We start from the raw sequence: 16,352 nt of genomic DNA, 5'->3' as shown, positions 1-16,352 counted from the left end.
GATGAGCATCTAGGAACAGCCTTAACTGCTCTGGTATCTTAAAAAACTTGCAGGAGCATGTGCACATACACACAAATGCCTTATGCTGTCACATCAAATGTCAGACAAAAAAACGTACCCAGGACATGGTACAGAACATGGAAGGAGCCGCAAACAGAAACTACAAGAAAACATGAAATCTTCCAAGACTGATCTTCACCTGATTTGAGATTGTTGGGTTTGGTTGGTTGGGTTTTTTGTTTGTATTTTTGTTGTTGTTTGGTTGGTCTTTTTACACAACACACTAAGATGTCTTAATGACAGTGACTTCTCATTTACTCACCAACTATGCCTTTCTGCATTGCAGTGGCATTACTATTGCTTCCCACCCAAAAAACTGCAACGCAGCAACAGTAAGGAAGGCACTGTAAAACTGGACTTAATATGCTCACCTTGTGCCCTGTGACCCAACTTGTAAACAAAAACCTATTAAAACTTGTAAGAGCAGCTCTTCTAAAGTTCAGCATTAAGCAGACAGCTAGAAGAACTGCTGGGAGAAAAGGAGTAGCAAAATAAGTCCCTTTGCTTGCCTAGCTTGCTTTCTTGGTTTTGGAATGCACAGTATAGATTTTGAAAAAGTAGCATGAAAAGAATACACAGTTCTCATAATTCCTTGAAGAAAACGTCACAGAAAGGACCAAAGTAGACCTAGTAATACAATGATATGCACAACACTGAAAATCACTTAACTGAAACTTTCACTGCAATTCGTAAGTTTCAGTCAAGAAATTAAATCATTAACAAGCAAAAACATTACAAGCCATCATCTATTTCAGATGAATCAAATTGTCTTTTCCCCACCAGATAAAAAAACCTTACAAACCAATGTAATAAACTTTTCCAAGTTAATATTTTTCATGCTAATGCCCCAAAACTGTTGCTGCTTTTGTCATTTTTCTGTAGTTCTATTACAAAGCACTCTTCTTCACTGGTGGAACCATTCTCTCCATTTATTTCCAACACCAAACACACAAGCAATAACAAATGAGGTCCCTTAATTAGTTCCAGGATTTTCCAATAAGCAGTGATGGCTATACAGCTTTCAACTCTCTGTACATCATACAAATAACAAGGAAGGGCCTGTAAACATAGCAGGGGTGTCTCCATTTTTCTGTTCATATAATGAGCAAGCAGAAGGAGCAAGAAGAAAACGTACACTCAGTAGTAAGTTTTTATTGTCAACATAGTTTTTTTGGCTTGGAGTCATTTACATTGTCATCAAGGACACATCTTAACAGCTTCCCAATTTGGTCATAAGGAACACTGAATATTCTACGATGTTTCTAAATCGACTTTTTCCATTTGAGGTTTAAAATTAAGTTTAAATTATTATTATTATTATTATTAATTTATTTATTTATTTATTTATTTTTTCTTCTTCTCCCTACATTTATGGATTCTGCTTAGGTTCAGTATTTCTTCTCTCATCTGCTTTATAAGAGTTAAGGGCCCACAACCCTTGATGTTTCATTAACATACAGCAGAATAATTCACACTCCTAGGTTGTATATAAAAAAAGACCAGACTGGAAGGGACCCCAGTTTTCCCCACAGATAAATATACTTTCACTTGATGGCTTCTGGATGAACGTTACTAATTGTGTTTTATATAGATTTAGAATAAATTCTTTGAGTCACAACTTTCTCGCTGGAACAACATAATTATATAGAAGCCAGGGAAAAAATTGGAAGCAAGAATAGATTCTTCCCTGTTGTGGAGCCCAGAATCCCTATCATTCTCCACATCATATTAGTATGGCATAAAGGGAACTCAATTAATGCATCCTTCCAGCTTTCTTCACTAATTCACATTAAAAACATTACTAAGCTTCATATTTTACTTCCCCACAGGTGACAGACAACTCAAAGGTGTTCTAGGTCTCCTTTGTCTGTGAGCCTGGGATGGACTCAGAGAAAGAAGAAATTAAATGAGGCTAGAGAGGAAATTAATTGTAAAGAAGTAATGTTATCCACAAGACCCTTCCTTTTGTTGGACACAATAACCAGCTCTGATTTCACATGTACAAATCATGTACAGACTTAGCTTAATACCTGTGCCATGTAACCTCCGGCAAATGGAACCACTTGAAACAAGCAAAAATTGCGAGTATTATGTGAGAGAAATAATAGGAAATTGGTTCAAAATTGGTCTTATTTATCAGTTCCAGCTCGTTTCTTCAAATCAGTAATTCATCCAGAGTCAGCCATCCATTGCAGCCTGTTGATTTTAACTGAGTTTATTGTTTGACTGAATACCCGAAGACTATTGATACTTTTCATCACTTTCAGAATGCTTATTTATTTGTGCCACCCCAAGAAGATGCATCAACAACTTGCAGTAATAATGAATTAATGAAGTCCAGCTTATCTAAGAGTCTCCTTCAGGAACAGTCAGCTGTTCATGTCACCAGTTGCAGCTGCCAGTGGTAGTGCAAAAACACTTAGTGAGAACACAAGCATTGTCCATGAGCATGTCAGGGATGCTTTTCCTGCACAGCTCTGTCCAGGTGCTCCATGACAGCACCATTCAGATATGGTCATCCCTCTTCCTATGCAGTACATGGAACAACCTTAAAGCATATTACATGCACATATGGCGTGAGAAACCACATGTCAGAAGATATAGATATTCACTTTCTTCCTGCCTGCATCAGAGACATCAGAGACATCATCTTGCACCTGAAGTGCAGTGGCATGGCTGCTCTCTAGACACAAGAGACAGAAGTCTCCATGACTGTTTACAAGGTTGGATAGTGATAGAACAAGGGGAAATGGTCTTATATTGAGACAGGGGAGGTTTAGATTAGATATTAGAAGGAAGTTTTTCACACAGAGGGTGGTGACACATTGGAACAGGTTACCCGAGGAGGTTGTGCCTCGAGGCATTCAAGGCCAGGCTGGAAGTGGCTCTGGGCAGCCTGGTCTGGTTGGTTGGCAACCCTGCATGTAGCAGGGGGATTGAAACTACATGATCATCGTGGTCCTTTTCAACCCAGGCCATTCTTTGATTCTATAAGTCTAAGATGTGAAACCAACATCTGGCATATGCGGACCAATACACAGAGAGAAACTTCAGTCAGTATGTTGTATAAATGCTCAGATACAGATATGAAAATGGAAGCTCATAACAGCATGAGCTCCGAGGCCAGGCAACAACAGAAACCCAACTCTTTATTTTTTCAGAAGCTTCTCATGATGCTCTCTATTTGTGTTATTTTTAGGTCACCTTACTTTTAAAAGTGGGGTCATTTTATCTTAGCCTGGAAAATTAGACGTTTCTGGAAACAATTAAAAATATATAAATGTAAAGACATCCAGCTGCTAAGTAAAAACATTTAATGCCAGCAAAGGCAAGAAGCAGTACAGATTTCTAAACAACCCCTGAATGGTTTTCCTGGAAAATGGTGAATTCCTCAACATATATAACAACTTCAGAAACATCAGTTTGGACTTGAACCTGTGCCTAGCATCTTTAGGGAGTGGTATCTTCGACTCTTAGATGTAAATAAACACTCTCAATCCCTTCCCATGAGCTGAACAAATCATTCAGAACAACAGCTCTACTGAGAAGTCAGGATTGACATATCTGACCAGCTCCAGAAAACTGCAAGTTTTTTGAAGATAATTTACAAAAGCCTGAAAGTTAGCATTTGCATAACATAAACTGTAGGGTTAGAAACATTGGGGGGAGAAAATGTATCTAGGACCTTTTTGTGCTGTGCTTTTTTTATAATCTCAAAAAAGAAAAAAAAAATAGAGATGAAGACAGAAAGTGAAAAAAATATGAGCAAAGAAAGGGAGAAAAGAAACAACATGCACAATCTTTTTCTTATATGACATTTGATACAGACACAATGTGCCTCAATTTGTAGTTAAAGCCATGAATGTTACTCACTGTCCTAATGTTTACAGCACTGGTCAGTCTAGATGCTATGGTTAGTGAATTAGATAAAAGTACTATAAATATAAATCAGAATTCCCCAGGAAGTATATACAATTCTATAAAGACTGTCCAATAAGCCAGAGATCTGGATTCTGCTCATTTGGAGAATTGTCCACTGAAAGCATTTATTACCTTGCCAAGTTTTTATGGACCCTATCAGAACAGCTGTGATTCACTTCACTTACAGCAGAGGAAGCTGGTAATAGCTCAAAGATTGCCCCCTACATTTCATAAACCAATTAGGACCTGGATCCTACAACTGGACTAACACAACTCCCTCTTTTTTACTGGCAAAATTCCACTTCATTTATATGAGCTCAGAATAAAGGTCTCTGTTGGCAGAATACAGATGCTCATAACAGTAAATGTTTCTAAAGCACGTTCACTAATTTATTTCCTATTCCAAGGAATACTCTTGCTGCACTCAAAGTGAACGCTTCTCAGTCTACCTGCTGGTTCTACCAAATCACCATTTCCTTGCTGATCTGGGCAGACTGTTACTGAACATTGCTCAAAATATATACCATACCACTGATTTCTAAACTTAACTCATCAATTAACAGGGAGGTGTACTTTCACAGATGGCAAAATTGTCTACACGCATAGTCTACAATTTCTGTGTTTGCCCACAAGCACTTGTCATTGCTTTTCAGCCAACTTCCAGCTTCAAAAAGAAAAAAAAATACTCATTAATGCTGTTTTTCACTGTTTTTTATCCCTCTGAAGGCATTCAAGAAATACACTGACAAGACAAAGCATTTAAAAATGAGGTTTCTGTTTGCCACATTGATGCCAATTCCCTTTTTGAAAGAGACACAGCTATCACCTGTTAGTGAGCAATGATATTTATCGTAGTTGTTTGTACATAAAGCGCTTCACTTTTTAGTCACTGATAGTCATTTTGCCACCCTCACCAAACACTTAAGCCCTTTGCTGAAGTGACATGGCATGATGGAGCATCTCAAACGCAGGTTTTTTTCCTCTGGAACATGAACATTATTCTCTTAATAAAAAGAAAATAAAAACTTACACCAAACAAGGTCTGTATTGTTTTAGTTAGTGTTTTATTGCAGCTTAGTTACCTGTCAAACATGCTGACACTTGGATAAAACACACACTGGAACCATGCATCAGGGAAGATTAAGTGCAAACTTGTGATGAAGAACAGAGCTATGTGATTTGGCTGTGCAGAACTCTAATGATCATTTCTGGTCTAGGAAAGCTTGATCTGTTGTATCAAACCCACTGCAACTCTGAGATCCTCTTCTATCCGAAAATGATTTTACATCTGTTTCAGTTCAAAGAGTTACATAAATCAGAATATCTGACAATAAATTTTGATGACGCCTTTAAATAAGATTTATACGCTGTGTATAATAGATATGTATACACTGGAGGTATGTACATAAGAGATACTAACCACTAAAACTAAGCAATCAATGCTATATTCTCTGTATATCATATTTAAGTCCTATCTATGAAGTCCTATCTTGAGGGCTAGAATTCCTCCCCAGTGAAGAATGGCTGAGGGACCTGGGCATGTTTAGCTTGGTGTAAAGAAGTTTCCAGGGAGATCTCATTGCTGCTTTCTAGTACTCAAAAGGAGCTTATAACCAAGGGTGAAAGTGCCTTTTCACATGGCCTGATAGTGATAGATCGAGGTGTAACAGCTTCAAACTGAAAGAGGGCAGGTTTAGGTTAGATGTTAGGAAAAAATTCTTCTCACAGAGAGCAAAGAGGCACTGGCACAGGCTACCCAGGGATGCTGTGGATGCCCCATCCCTGGAGATGCTCAAGTCCAGGTTGGATGTGGCCCTGGGCAGCCTGAGCTGGTGAGGGGCAGCCCTGCCCACAGCAGGAGGATGGAACTGGGTGGTTTTTAAGGTTCCTTCCAACCTAAGCCATTCTATGATTCTATAATTTTCTTTGATACAAGAGTCAATCTGTGCCTGTGAAAGCTTGGTATTTTTGTTCAGGCACAGTTATGGGAGCAGCCACCTATTCTGACTTTGTTCTCCTACGGTTCTTGGATTGGACAAATTTTCACGATCCATTCCTCAGAAAAAAATAATATAGAAATTCTCTATAATGTGGTGTCACTACCTTCCTGAAACAATCATCAGGAGATAGAAATGCCAGGAAGTCACACAATATCCTTGACACAGTTTCTATTGTTGCTATGAACAAGTAATATTTCTAACAAGCTTAGGACTTTTGTTAAACAGAAAGCGCAGGACATGCCATACCTCATGCATTAATAAATTTAACCAACATGTATAACTAGCATGTAATTTCCAGGATAAGAGTTGACTTCAAAAGTCAAATAAGAAGCACACTAAACTGCCTCCATTCCTGGCTGACAGGCTATTTATTACATAGCTAATGATCTTCCTTTCAGTCTCCTGAAAGTCATCTTGATATATATCAGTAGTTCCAACCTCTCCCCAGTTCTCACAGCAAGAACCAGTTTTTGGGAGGGCACGGGAGTATGCGCTTTGGGATATCGGAGATGTCATTAACAATCACCCCTTTGTGCTGTGTGTGAAATATTGGTGCTATTTTTCCTTTATCCTACTGACTCAGCAGTGTCAGGAGAGATCGAGTCAGCAGCTCTCCTGAACACGTCAATGTAAACAACAGCAGGAGAAGCTGGGGAGCAAACAGAGCTTCCCAATGTCACACGCAAACCAGCACAGCTAAGTGTGCAGGTAAACATGTGGCCCTGGGCAGCAGCTAGCCAAAAGGGAATAGCTCAAAGGGATCTATCTATCAGGCAACGTTTTTCTCCCACATCACTGCTGACTAGCCATCAGCTAGGAGACAGTTTGTTTCTGCAAATGGCTCACTGGTAATTGCTTCCTAGGAAATGAAACTGGGGTTCACAGTTTTGTGGCTGTTGTGCACATGTGGCATGATAGGATTCCATGGTAAGGTTGGCTGAGGCCAGTGTAGTAAAAAGAACTACAAAAAAATGTTCAATGGCATAAACAAACAGAATTTTTAAATTGCAGAAGCACTGAAACAGCAAATATAGCTCCAACCTCCAGTACAAAGACAAAAGATATATATTCTTGGACAGAATAACACTGTTAGATGCTTTCTTTTCCCACCTCTTCCTCCCCTTCCACCAATCTGCTGGCTGTTCTTACAACTTTTACAACCAAAGCTACAGAATGGACTTAATCAAATAGTCAAAAGAACATTTAGTACATCATCTCTCCCATTTTCTTCTCATCTCACAAGAGACTATGGTGCTTCAGTTCACATACATTTATTGGAACAGAAGCATTTCTCCCAAACTTCCTGGGATTATAAAATGGAAACAAAGAGAGGTGTAAGGCAGCCTGAAAGAAGAGAGGAACAGGAAGGAAATGCATAGGTGTTAAAATCTATGCTGCACATGGGGACTAAAAGGCTGTGCTCCCATTGGTACCATATTCTTCAGTACATAAGGGAACCAAAGACATCTCCAGAGTTCCTCCTGTTGCCTTCTCCTACCTGCTTGCATATCATCAAATGTGGTTGCAATTTTTTCCTTCTGATGCTTTGCCAAAAGACCATCTTATCTTGATTAAAATGTTCTGCACCACTTTGAAAACAGATAATCTGCATCACATGGCTAATGCTCTATGTCCACTTTGGAGTCTGAGTTCACTGAAGCTGGACTCACATCTCCCTCTGCCTTAAGTACAGTGTTAACAACTTACTGGATCTGTGACAACCATGAATCCTCCTGTGTTCCCTTTTAGCTATAGAGCTGTATCAATGTGTTTTATGCTGGAATGATTACTAGTTGTTATGTCTGCTACTAAATTGAAAAACAGCAGCAGTTTACTTTCTCCAGTAAAGCAGAGCTGTTAGGCTGCAACAGCCTAGAAAGCCCTCACAGGTTTTCAAGACACCTTACCTAGCAAAAGGTATGCTCAGATAAAACAATTAGAGTACTGTGTTGGCTAATTTGTCTAACCATAGTTTTCAAATCCATTGCTGAATGCTTTGTCACTGAAAATAATGAATTTGCTTTTTTTAAAGGGAGACAAACATAGCTATCGTACACACCAATTCAGAGTCCTGTATCTTGAGCTGATTTGGTTTATCTGCTTTTCTATACCTTTGACAAATGCACGTCTCACATCATTTTTTCTCCCCTTCCTCCATATGCCTTTTACTGCTTTTCCTCAATGTATCTTATCTTCAAATGATGTACAATTAATCAGCCAGAGACACCCTTCACTGCTAAGTGTTCCTCAACTGATTTTTCATCAGCACAAGTAGTTACTAGTTGCAGCATTCCTCCCACATGCTAAAAACTTGTTGGGGGAGGGAGGAGCAGTGGCCAGGAGGCTACCTCACCATTTAAATACCACCTCAGACATTTACACTTACTGTTGTAGCAAGCTGGTGGATAACATTGCTGCTTGCTCTCCATCAGGTATATGCTGAGAGGAAAGTGGGACTGCACCCTGTTTTAAGTTATTACTCTTCATGCTCTTCCCTTTCTCTGATTAATCTGGCTGGATGCCTGTTCAGTAGTAGCTGAAGCGTAATACCTGAAACAATATGTGTATATGCCCTGTGCCAGTAAGGCTTGCCCAACAGCACTCATTCTGTCATGTTTTCCCATGCCTTGTGTTAATATCTCGTTTTATAGGCAATCCCTCAGAGCCAGAGTAGAAGACAGGAAAAAGAGAAGCATGGAGAGAAAGGGAGGGAGGAGAAAGGAAGGGAAAATGATATCCCTCAGGAACTTCAACTGCTGCAAACTCACCCAATTCCTCCCCCATGAAGTGAGCTGTGTGGGGGCACAGGTGGGTCCCATTCTCTGGAGCACAGCCTATGAGCAGGGTCTCAATGAAGACTTTCATTGCTGTTCCCTGTTTTCATTGGAGTTAGGCCATCACAAACATTTGCAGGTGGCTTGGCTGTAGTCTGACACTAAAATATTTGTGGTTGTGATAAAAATCAGAATATTGCTACAAGATGGTTCTATATAACCCTTAGGTCTTGATCCTGCTCTTACAGAACTCAGTGCTCCAGTTGCTCTCTGCTGTTTTTATTGCTCACTAAAAAGGCCAATCCCTGGCACATTTCTCCGTGGTAAAGTCTCATCTACCCTTTGGGGCAGCTTCATATGTCTTAAAAAAGAGGGAGTGCCCAGCCCAAAACCACTTACTTGAGCACTCAGAATTCAAGCTTGTTAAAAAATAAAAATAAAAAAAAAAAAAAAGAGCCATTGCAACTTTTTAAGACCAAACTCAAACCACCAAACTTTGCAGTACTCATAAACATTTTCTGAATCCGTCTGGATTTATCTTCAATTGCCTCATATTGGAACCACTGTCAAGCCCATATTCCCCGCAATGATTCCTGGATATAATTCTTAGCACATTTAGAAGGATAAGATGAAGATAAATGGAAATGACAAGATACGTTCTTTGAATAAATAAAGCAGACACCACAGGGAAAAGAGTGAAGGAAAAGAAGACAAACAGGGATGCTCAACAGTTTGGCAAGTAGATGAAGTCCAAAATGCAGCAATTATCTCCTAGGACACACCATGAAAAAAAAAACCAAAACCTCCTAGGAAGAGGGAAGAATGGGGAAGGGAGTGTGCTGGAGGTCATACCATAAGTCTCATTCACACACCAGCTCACACAGAGACTAAACACTGACAATTGCCTCCTAATAGAGCAGCTTTAGACTCAGAGTTTGGAAACATCTGTGGGAATCAGTCACATGGAGAATTAAGATATGTCATGACAAAAGTTTCCCAAACGAGACACTCACCAGTGACTAGGAAACAGACCTTTTTTATCCTCAATACTTCCAGCTCTGGAGATTCTAATCACCATGGCCCTGAAACAATGCAATCCTAAAACCTGACTGGCAGGGTCTTGCAAAACCACATGCAGTTTTTTTCTCATTACATAGAAACAATTGTTTGGAAGCCAAACAAAGTCTCATATAAAACACCTCATTACTAGTATTAAAAATTGGGTTTTATTCTTGTTTTTAATTTGGATCATTATTACCACTAGACCTATTAATTCACAATTAGAATAAGAGCTTTATCAGCTTTAACCCAGATAATGGAATTAGCTGCTTTTCTTTCTGAAACTGGAAAATAAACTGTTTCTTTCTCCTCCCCTCTGTCAGCCCATCTTCAAACAGAGCAGCACATGCATAAGATTAAAACTTTTGGTTTCACAAGCGAAAACTATTGCAGTGAACATACTATTTTGTTGATACATAACATGTAAGAAGGCACAACTATCAGATATTTTTACCACACCTATACTGACTGATTTCTGTATTAGTAACCAAATCCTGAAACAATAGGAAAAGGGGAAGTAAAGTAGCCTTGCCGTGAGTGCTGGCAAACTGGAACTGTGGATTATGTTGTGTATGTAACATTTCTGGAGCAGACGGTGCTGCAACTATCCCTGCCACCAGGGCTGGGAGATGAAGAGCCTGAGGTCTGTATTCTGCCCCAGCCACAGAGAATCTTGAAAGAAAACCGAAGAATAACTGGACTTTGAGATTTCAGTGCCAGGATTTCACTTTTCAGTCTTACTCCAAAGAAACAGCAAGTTGCTCATCAATTATTTAGACAATGACTGGGGATGGAGCCTGCTTTTGCACTTATCATATAATGGATGTGACCAAGTTACAAATGACAGTTAATGAATCTAGACAGCTGCCTCATTCTCAGTCCACTGATTTATCTTCTTCTCCACATGTTTTCATGCATAAAAAAGTCTAAATTCCTAGAATTGTGTGACATCTAAAAAAATAAAAAATAATAAAAATATATATATATCCTCAAACTGTCTGGGCAGTTTCTGTATAATTAAAAACAAGTTATCATGATTTATGAAGACCTCGCGTCTGCTAGAAGAAGACATTCAAGCCAATAGAGTGAGCATCCATACTGTCAATCTGAAGGAATAAATTCAGATCCACAGTTGCAAACTGCTCACGGAGGTCTTTCTACCAAAATCTGTTTATCCTAATGAACTGGTTTTTTGTGTATTTAAATTTCTGGCAGCCCTCTTTATATACAGCATTACCTACACCCAGAACTCCTGCTGAAAGAAGTGGAATGATCATCTTCAGAAATTCTGCATCTGCCTGCCCAGAACAGTTATAAGAACAGGAACTTTGACTTTAAGCAGATTTTTTTTATTCTTATTTTTTAAAGGAGAAAGTAGAACTTTCCTACAAGTACAGAACTCTGCCCCTTCTGAACCAAAGTGACAGGTCTACAGTAGATGTCGTGTTATGCCTGTTTCCCCACAGGAATGTATACTAGAGTGATTCTTGCTGTATGCTGGCAGGATCAAGTGCAAACTCCTTAGAAACCAATAGGACAGCATCTTGTCCTGAATGCAAATGCTGGATCCAGAAAAATGGAGAAATGAAAAAAGGGGAACAGACTTACCCAATCTGTCGATTTGTGGAAGGTGCTTGTGTAATGACAGAACTGGACTGTGGAGATGGCATGGCTTGTTGAATCACAACACTGGTGTCGTGGTTTGGCATCCTTGTATTTGTCAGCTGGTGAGATCCAGGTCCTGCCATTGCTCCTCCAACTGTGTTATGCATGGAGATATTCTGTGAAAGGAAAGGAAAAGGGAGATTGCAGACAAAAATGTATATTGTTTGTATTTACTTTTACTGGCAATATAAATGGAAAAATACCTGCAAGTTGACTAATCACGCTTCTGCGATTCTGACTTCTGATTTATAACGGGGACATTTAACACACATTCTTTTGACTGAATGTGATATATGTTTTGTTTGAAAATGACTTCTGTGGTAAGTGCACGGCACTTTGATTTACTGTGTGGGTTGTTTACTGTGTACTAGGTCTGCTCAGACTGACAAGCAGATCAAGCTTTATAGTCCTGAAGTAACAAGCAGTACGTAGTATATCATGAAACAGCCATTTCTAATAGCCTACATATATTTTCTAGAGCAATAATATTCCAAAGGTCTGGAATAATAGCACTGTATTTTCACATGTATAACCTTTGCTTCAGGTAGCTTGGAGACCTTCAGAAGTTCTTAGGGAAAAAAATCACAGATAATTCATATCTACACAGTGAACAAGCCACAGGAGAACAGAATGATACTAAGGAAGGAACACCAGAATGAAACTTGTCTTTTATTATCCCTACATACATAATACACACTGTTGCTAAACCACAAGGTTTGACTTGGCCTGCATTTAAAAACAAACAAAAATCTCAAGCCAGAGATAACCCACAGTGTATGTATATGAAAAATACAGCAGTCTTAATAGCTTTTTTTTTTTTCCTATCAGGTATCAACTTGTGGGTTTTTAGCAGCAAGAGGAAAGGAAAATTTCCATTGCCACCTAATGCAAGGCTGAAGATAAGGAAAAAATAAAAATATCTTTACATCCACACACTGCCACCAAGGCTCACTTCTTGACCATTGCAATATTCAGGTTTGAAAACAAAGGTTAAATTTCATTCAAAATTCCAATTTAAGACAGAATGTATGTTTTCTGTCACACAAGGTAGTGACAGAAAAAGCTGGTGAAAAATGAAACTCAAATCTCTGCTCAAATCTGGGGGACAGGCAAGATAAACAATGTATTGAATTCCATAGCTAAATGAAATATTGGATTTTGAACCAAAACAAAAGCAAGCCCTCCAAGTGATATTCTTAATGGAAAAGGACATAATAAACAAAAGGTCCACACATGGAAGTCCATAGCTGTCATGCTCCTATCTCCCAGTTCATTTTTGGATAGATAGATAGATAGGTTGATTTACTGATGAACTGACTGTCTTATTTTAAATAAAGAAGCAGAGGGACTTCCTAAAGCCACACAGTCAGATTACTCACCCATCTGAGCTCCTGTTCTAGTAAATAATTTACATGTTATGAATCAGGGCCAGCAGGAGGATAGCCAGTATTCACTTTGGAGCATGGATTGCAAGAGGAATTCAGATCAAGGATTTCAACTACAGTTTTTCACAGCCCAATAATATATTACGACCATCAAGTAGTAAGAGAGAAGAAACTTAGATATATTGAATCTTTTTCAAAATTAGCTCCCTCTGACCTAACACATTCCTATAAAAATGTCTCTTCTTCAGCGGATTTGTGTTTTCTGATGAGGAAAAAAAAAAAAAAAAGAAAAAGAAAAAAAAAAAGGAAGAAAGAAAGAAAAAGAAAAAAGAAAAATCACAGCCACATCTACTTCAGGATTCAAAACTGGCAGAATTAAAGATTTAATTTCACATTCTTTCATTCCTGATTTCAGATCTCTCAAAAGTGTAAGTGGTTTGATTTACATAGATACAAAAAATTTTGATAGCACACAAGACATTGTAATTGCTGGCTTACAAGCATATTCTTGTGATTCTATCTCAAAATTTTAGCCAATTCCAATACACTGTTTCTTCAGCAAGTAGGCTGAACTTGGGAAGCAAAAACAAAGAGAAAATTTGTTGGTACATTCACATCTCCATTCTTCTTAGTAATACAAATGCTTTTGTTAGGTAGGAACTATACTTAGTATATACAGAGTTGCCAAGAGAAAGCCTAAGATTTCCCAACAAGATGTCAAACTCTGCATGACTCTCGCATTCACAGGAAAGGGATTTGGCAATCTCAGAACAATTTACATTGGTAAGATGCTTGTGAATTTGCAGAAAAATTCAAGCAAGTTTGTATCTAGGACAAGGCCTACACTCTGAAAGACAGCAGAGAGATAATGCACAACATCTCTGATCCTAAGCCTGTCTGATTTGGTCACATGCATCACAACATACAGAATGACACTTAAGACTAGGCCCATTGCACGTATGATGCAGATGACCTTCAAAGTTCTTGAAATGGACTTATGCATGGTGTGAGTTCTGAGAGAATATGGACATGGTAGTCCAGGCATGATTTTTGGACCTCATAGAAGAAGGTAAAATTCAGCACTGACTGAAACGAGACCTTTACAACATAGTTAAACAGTAGGCTGCTTCTACTTTTTAGGAGTTCTACATGCTCTTCCACCAGAGATCCATGAATAACCTCTCCCTTTTACTGCCCTTTGCATTCCCTCCTAGCTCTTGAGATGATGGTTGTGTTCATACAAGGGGGGAAGCTCCCTTCACACCAGTGGGGAAGAGCTGTCAACAGGAGCCATGACACAGAGCTTTCCTCCTGACTCTAACACTCCTGAGGCCTGTGCATACTCAGAGAGAATATGACATTTGGAGTTTTCTCAGAGGCCTTCATAACTGTCCTTGAAGAGGTCATTTGGGCTTACTACTATTATTCATTTTATTACACTTTTATTACAAGTGTTCACATAGGGAACGCGCCACTAATGACAGGAGCTGGGAATTTATTTCCTCTAGGACTAAGTTTCATACCGCACCAAAGTTCCCAGCCACTCCCACTGAAGCAGAAACTAGGATTATGACACTTAAGAACTTTCATAGAAATGCTCCCTTTGCCAGTGTGCCTAAATTGTACTCTCGTGCAGTATTTAACATTCAAGTTGAAATAAATAATGCGAAGGAAAAACAAAAGACTTCCACAAACTGCTAAGATATATTCATTCTCAACCTTTCCAACTGCAAGAGGAAAGGGAATAGATCATCATCAGCTTAACTTCTCACCAGTTTGAGAGTATTTCTCCTTTTAGCTTCAATCAAGAGAACACTTCAGCATTTTTCTCCCACATGCAACCATTTAACTTTGGATAGGCAGTTCTCCTTTTTTCTTCTTTAAGACTAAAAACTTCTTAAAGTCATGCTTCCATGTGCTCATGGAGAGAATTACACATCACTCCACAAGAACACACGCCCTGTTGGCAAGCACAGAAGAGAAATGATGGCTCTGTAGACATAGGCAAAATACATCCCATGGCTCTGGGCAGTCACAATTTCTGCTGAATCCTGTCTCTTCCAGAGAAACATCCATCCATTTTACAACAACACTCATAATCACACATCCCCATCTTCTGATGGCACAGGATAAAGAAAATGGATCAACCTGTGACTATCCATTGGAGTATTCTAAATTTCAAACTGTTTGTTGTGCTTTTAAACTATTAGAACCAGTTTCTGAACTGAAGCCGTGTCATATTTTCCTGACTCTTTCTTAATGAAGTTTAATGAAAATTATAAATACCACTTTGATAGAAACTGATAAGCCATTCAGATTTGTTCTGAGTTCCCAGATCAATAGATCTGTGACCTAATGCCGATAATACAGAAAGCCCATTTTCCAGACTATCATAAAAACTCTGAAGTCAGAAAGTATGTGATGCAGAAAAAAAAAGAGAGAAAGAATCCAACTGATCTAAATTAAGACAAAAGCATCTTTTTGCATTTTTTCAATTTTCTGCAAAAAAAAATCCTTTACCTCTGCTTTCCCAAACAGCAACTTTAAAGATTTTTCAAATAGTTCAAGACAAATAGCGTCAAATTTATGACATAGTAATAAAGAAAATAATAGGCTGAATATGGGAAAAAACAGCTCATTTCAAAATTATTTTAATCATACAGAGATTCTTGTCAAAATTGCTGATCCTTCATGAATTCAGTCCTGACAAAAGGGAAGGATCATCTCAAAACAAAAGTTATCAAATCTCTCCAGAAACAGAACCGAACAATTTTCTCATTATTCAAATCAACACGAATGGAAAACATCCTCGCACCAGTTCATCACAACTATTTCACTATTTCATCTTCTACTAACATGCAATATCCCTAAGTATAAAGCTAAGCACATTGCCCACATGACTCCAATAAACACAGCAGAGGATCTGGAAGGGGGGGGTAAGGTTACTAAAGCAGTTAAGGGATTATAGAGAAGGGGGAAAAAACATGTATTACAAATACATAAATTTAAAAGAAGGAGGATCACTGTGCAAGAGATGAGTGAGAGAAAGCTTGCTGGAAAATGAAATGCAATACTTTTTTTAAACTGCAATATCTGTATGGCTTGAATGAGAAAAAGCACTAAGGCAGGGAAAGGACACAGAAAAGAACTATTGGAAAATGCTGTGTAATAACACTAAGCACAGGGACAAAGCACTAGGAAGATCTTATCGCAGCCTACTAAAATCCATTTAACTTTCTCACTTAGCGAGAGGTATGAAGTCACTGAATGAGGCTCACACATGCCAAAGGATTTTCAAAGGCAGGCAAATGCCCACGCAGCAGCTACCTGATAGAACTGGCACATTTAAAAAATAAACAAACAAACAAAAATAAAGCAGGCATGACATATGCAGAAGGACTTTTCCCCATCCCCAGATCTCTTTTGGCTGTTGCTTTCTCCACATTGCTCGCTGTCCCCTCTGTGCAAGAACTCAGAGGGCAGGAGCA

General features: G+C 38.7%; 1 protein-coding gene across 2 annotated transcripts in view; it reads right to left on the bottom strand.

Annotated features, from left to right (window-relative positions):
- The window catches only part of CREB5 (cAMP responsive element binding protein 5), a 244,479-nt gene that overhangs the window by 155,630 nt on the left and 72,497 nt on the right, over nucleotides 1-16,352 (bottom strand). For both annotated transcript variants that reach the window (XM_072328199.1, XM_072328198.1), the window contains one exon: nucleotides 11,423-11,595. In XM_072328199.1, the coding sequence (XP_072184300.1) occupies nucleotides 11,423-11,595 (173 nt within the window). The remainder of the gene's footprint in view (nucleotides 1-11,422; nucleotides 11,596-16,352) is intronic.

This window comes from Excalfactoria chinensis, chromosome 2 (assembly GCF_039878825.1).
Source record: "Excalfactoria chinensis isolate bCotChi1 chromosome 2, bCotChi1.hap2, whole genome shotgun sequence".
In the NCBI taxonomy this organism is placed as follows: Eukaryota; Metazoa; Chordata; class Aves; order Galliformes; family Phasianidae; genus Excalfactoria; species Excalfactoria chinensis.
This window is presented reverse-complemented; position numbering and strand designations above follow the sequence as displayed.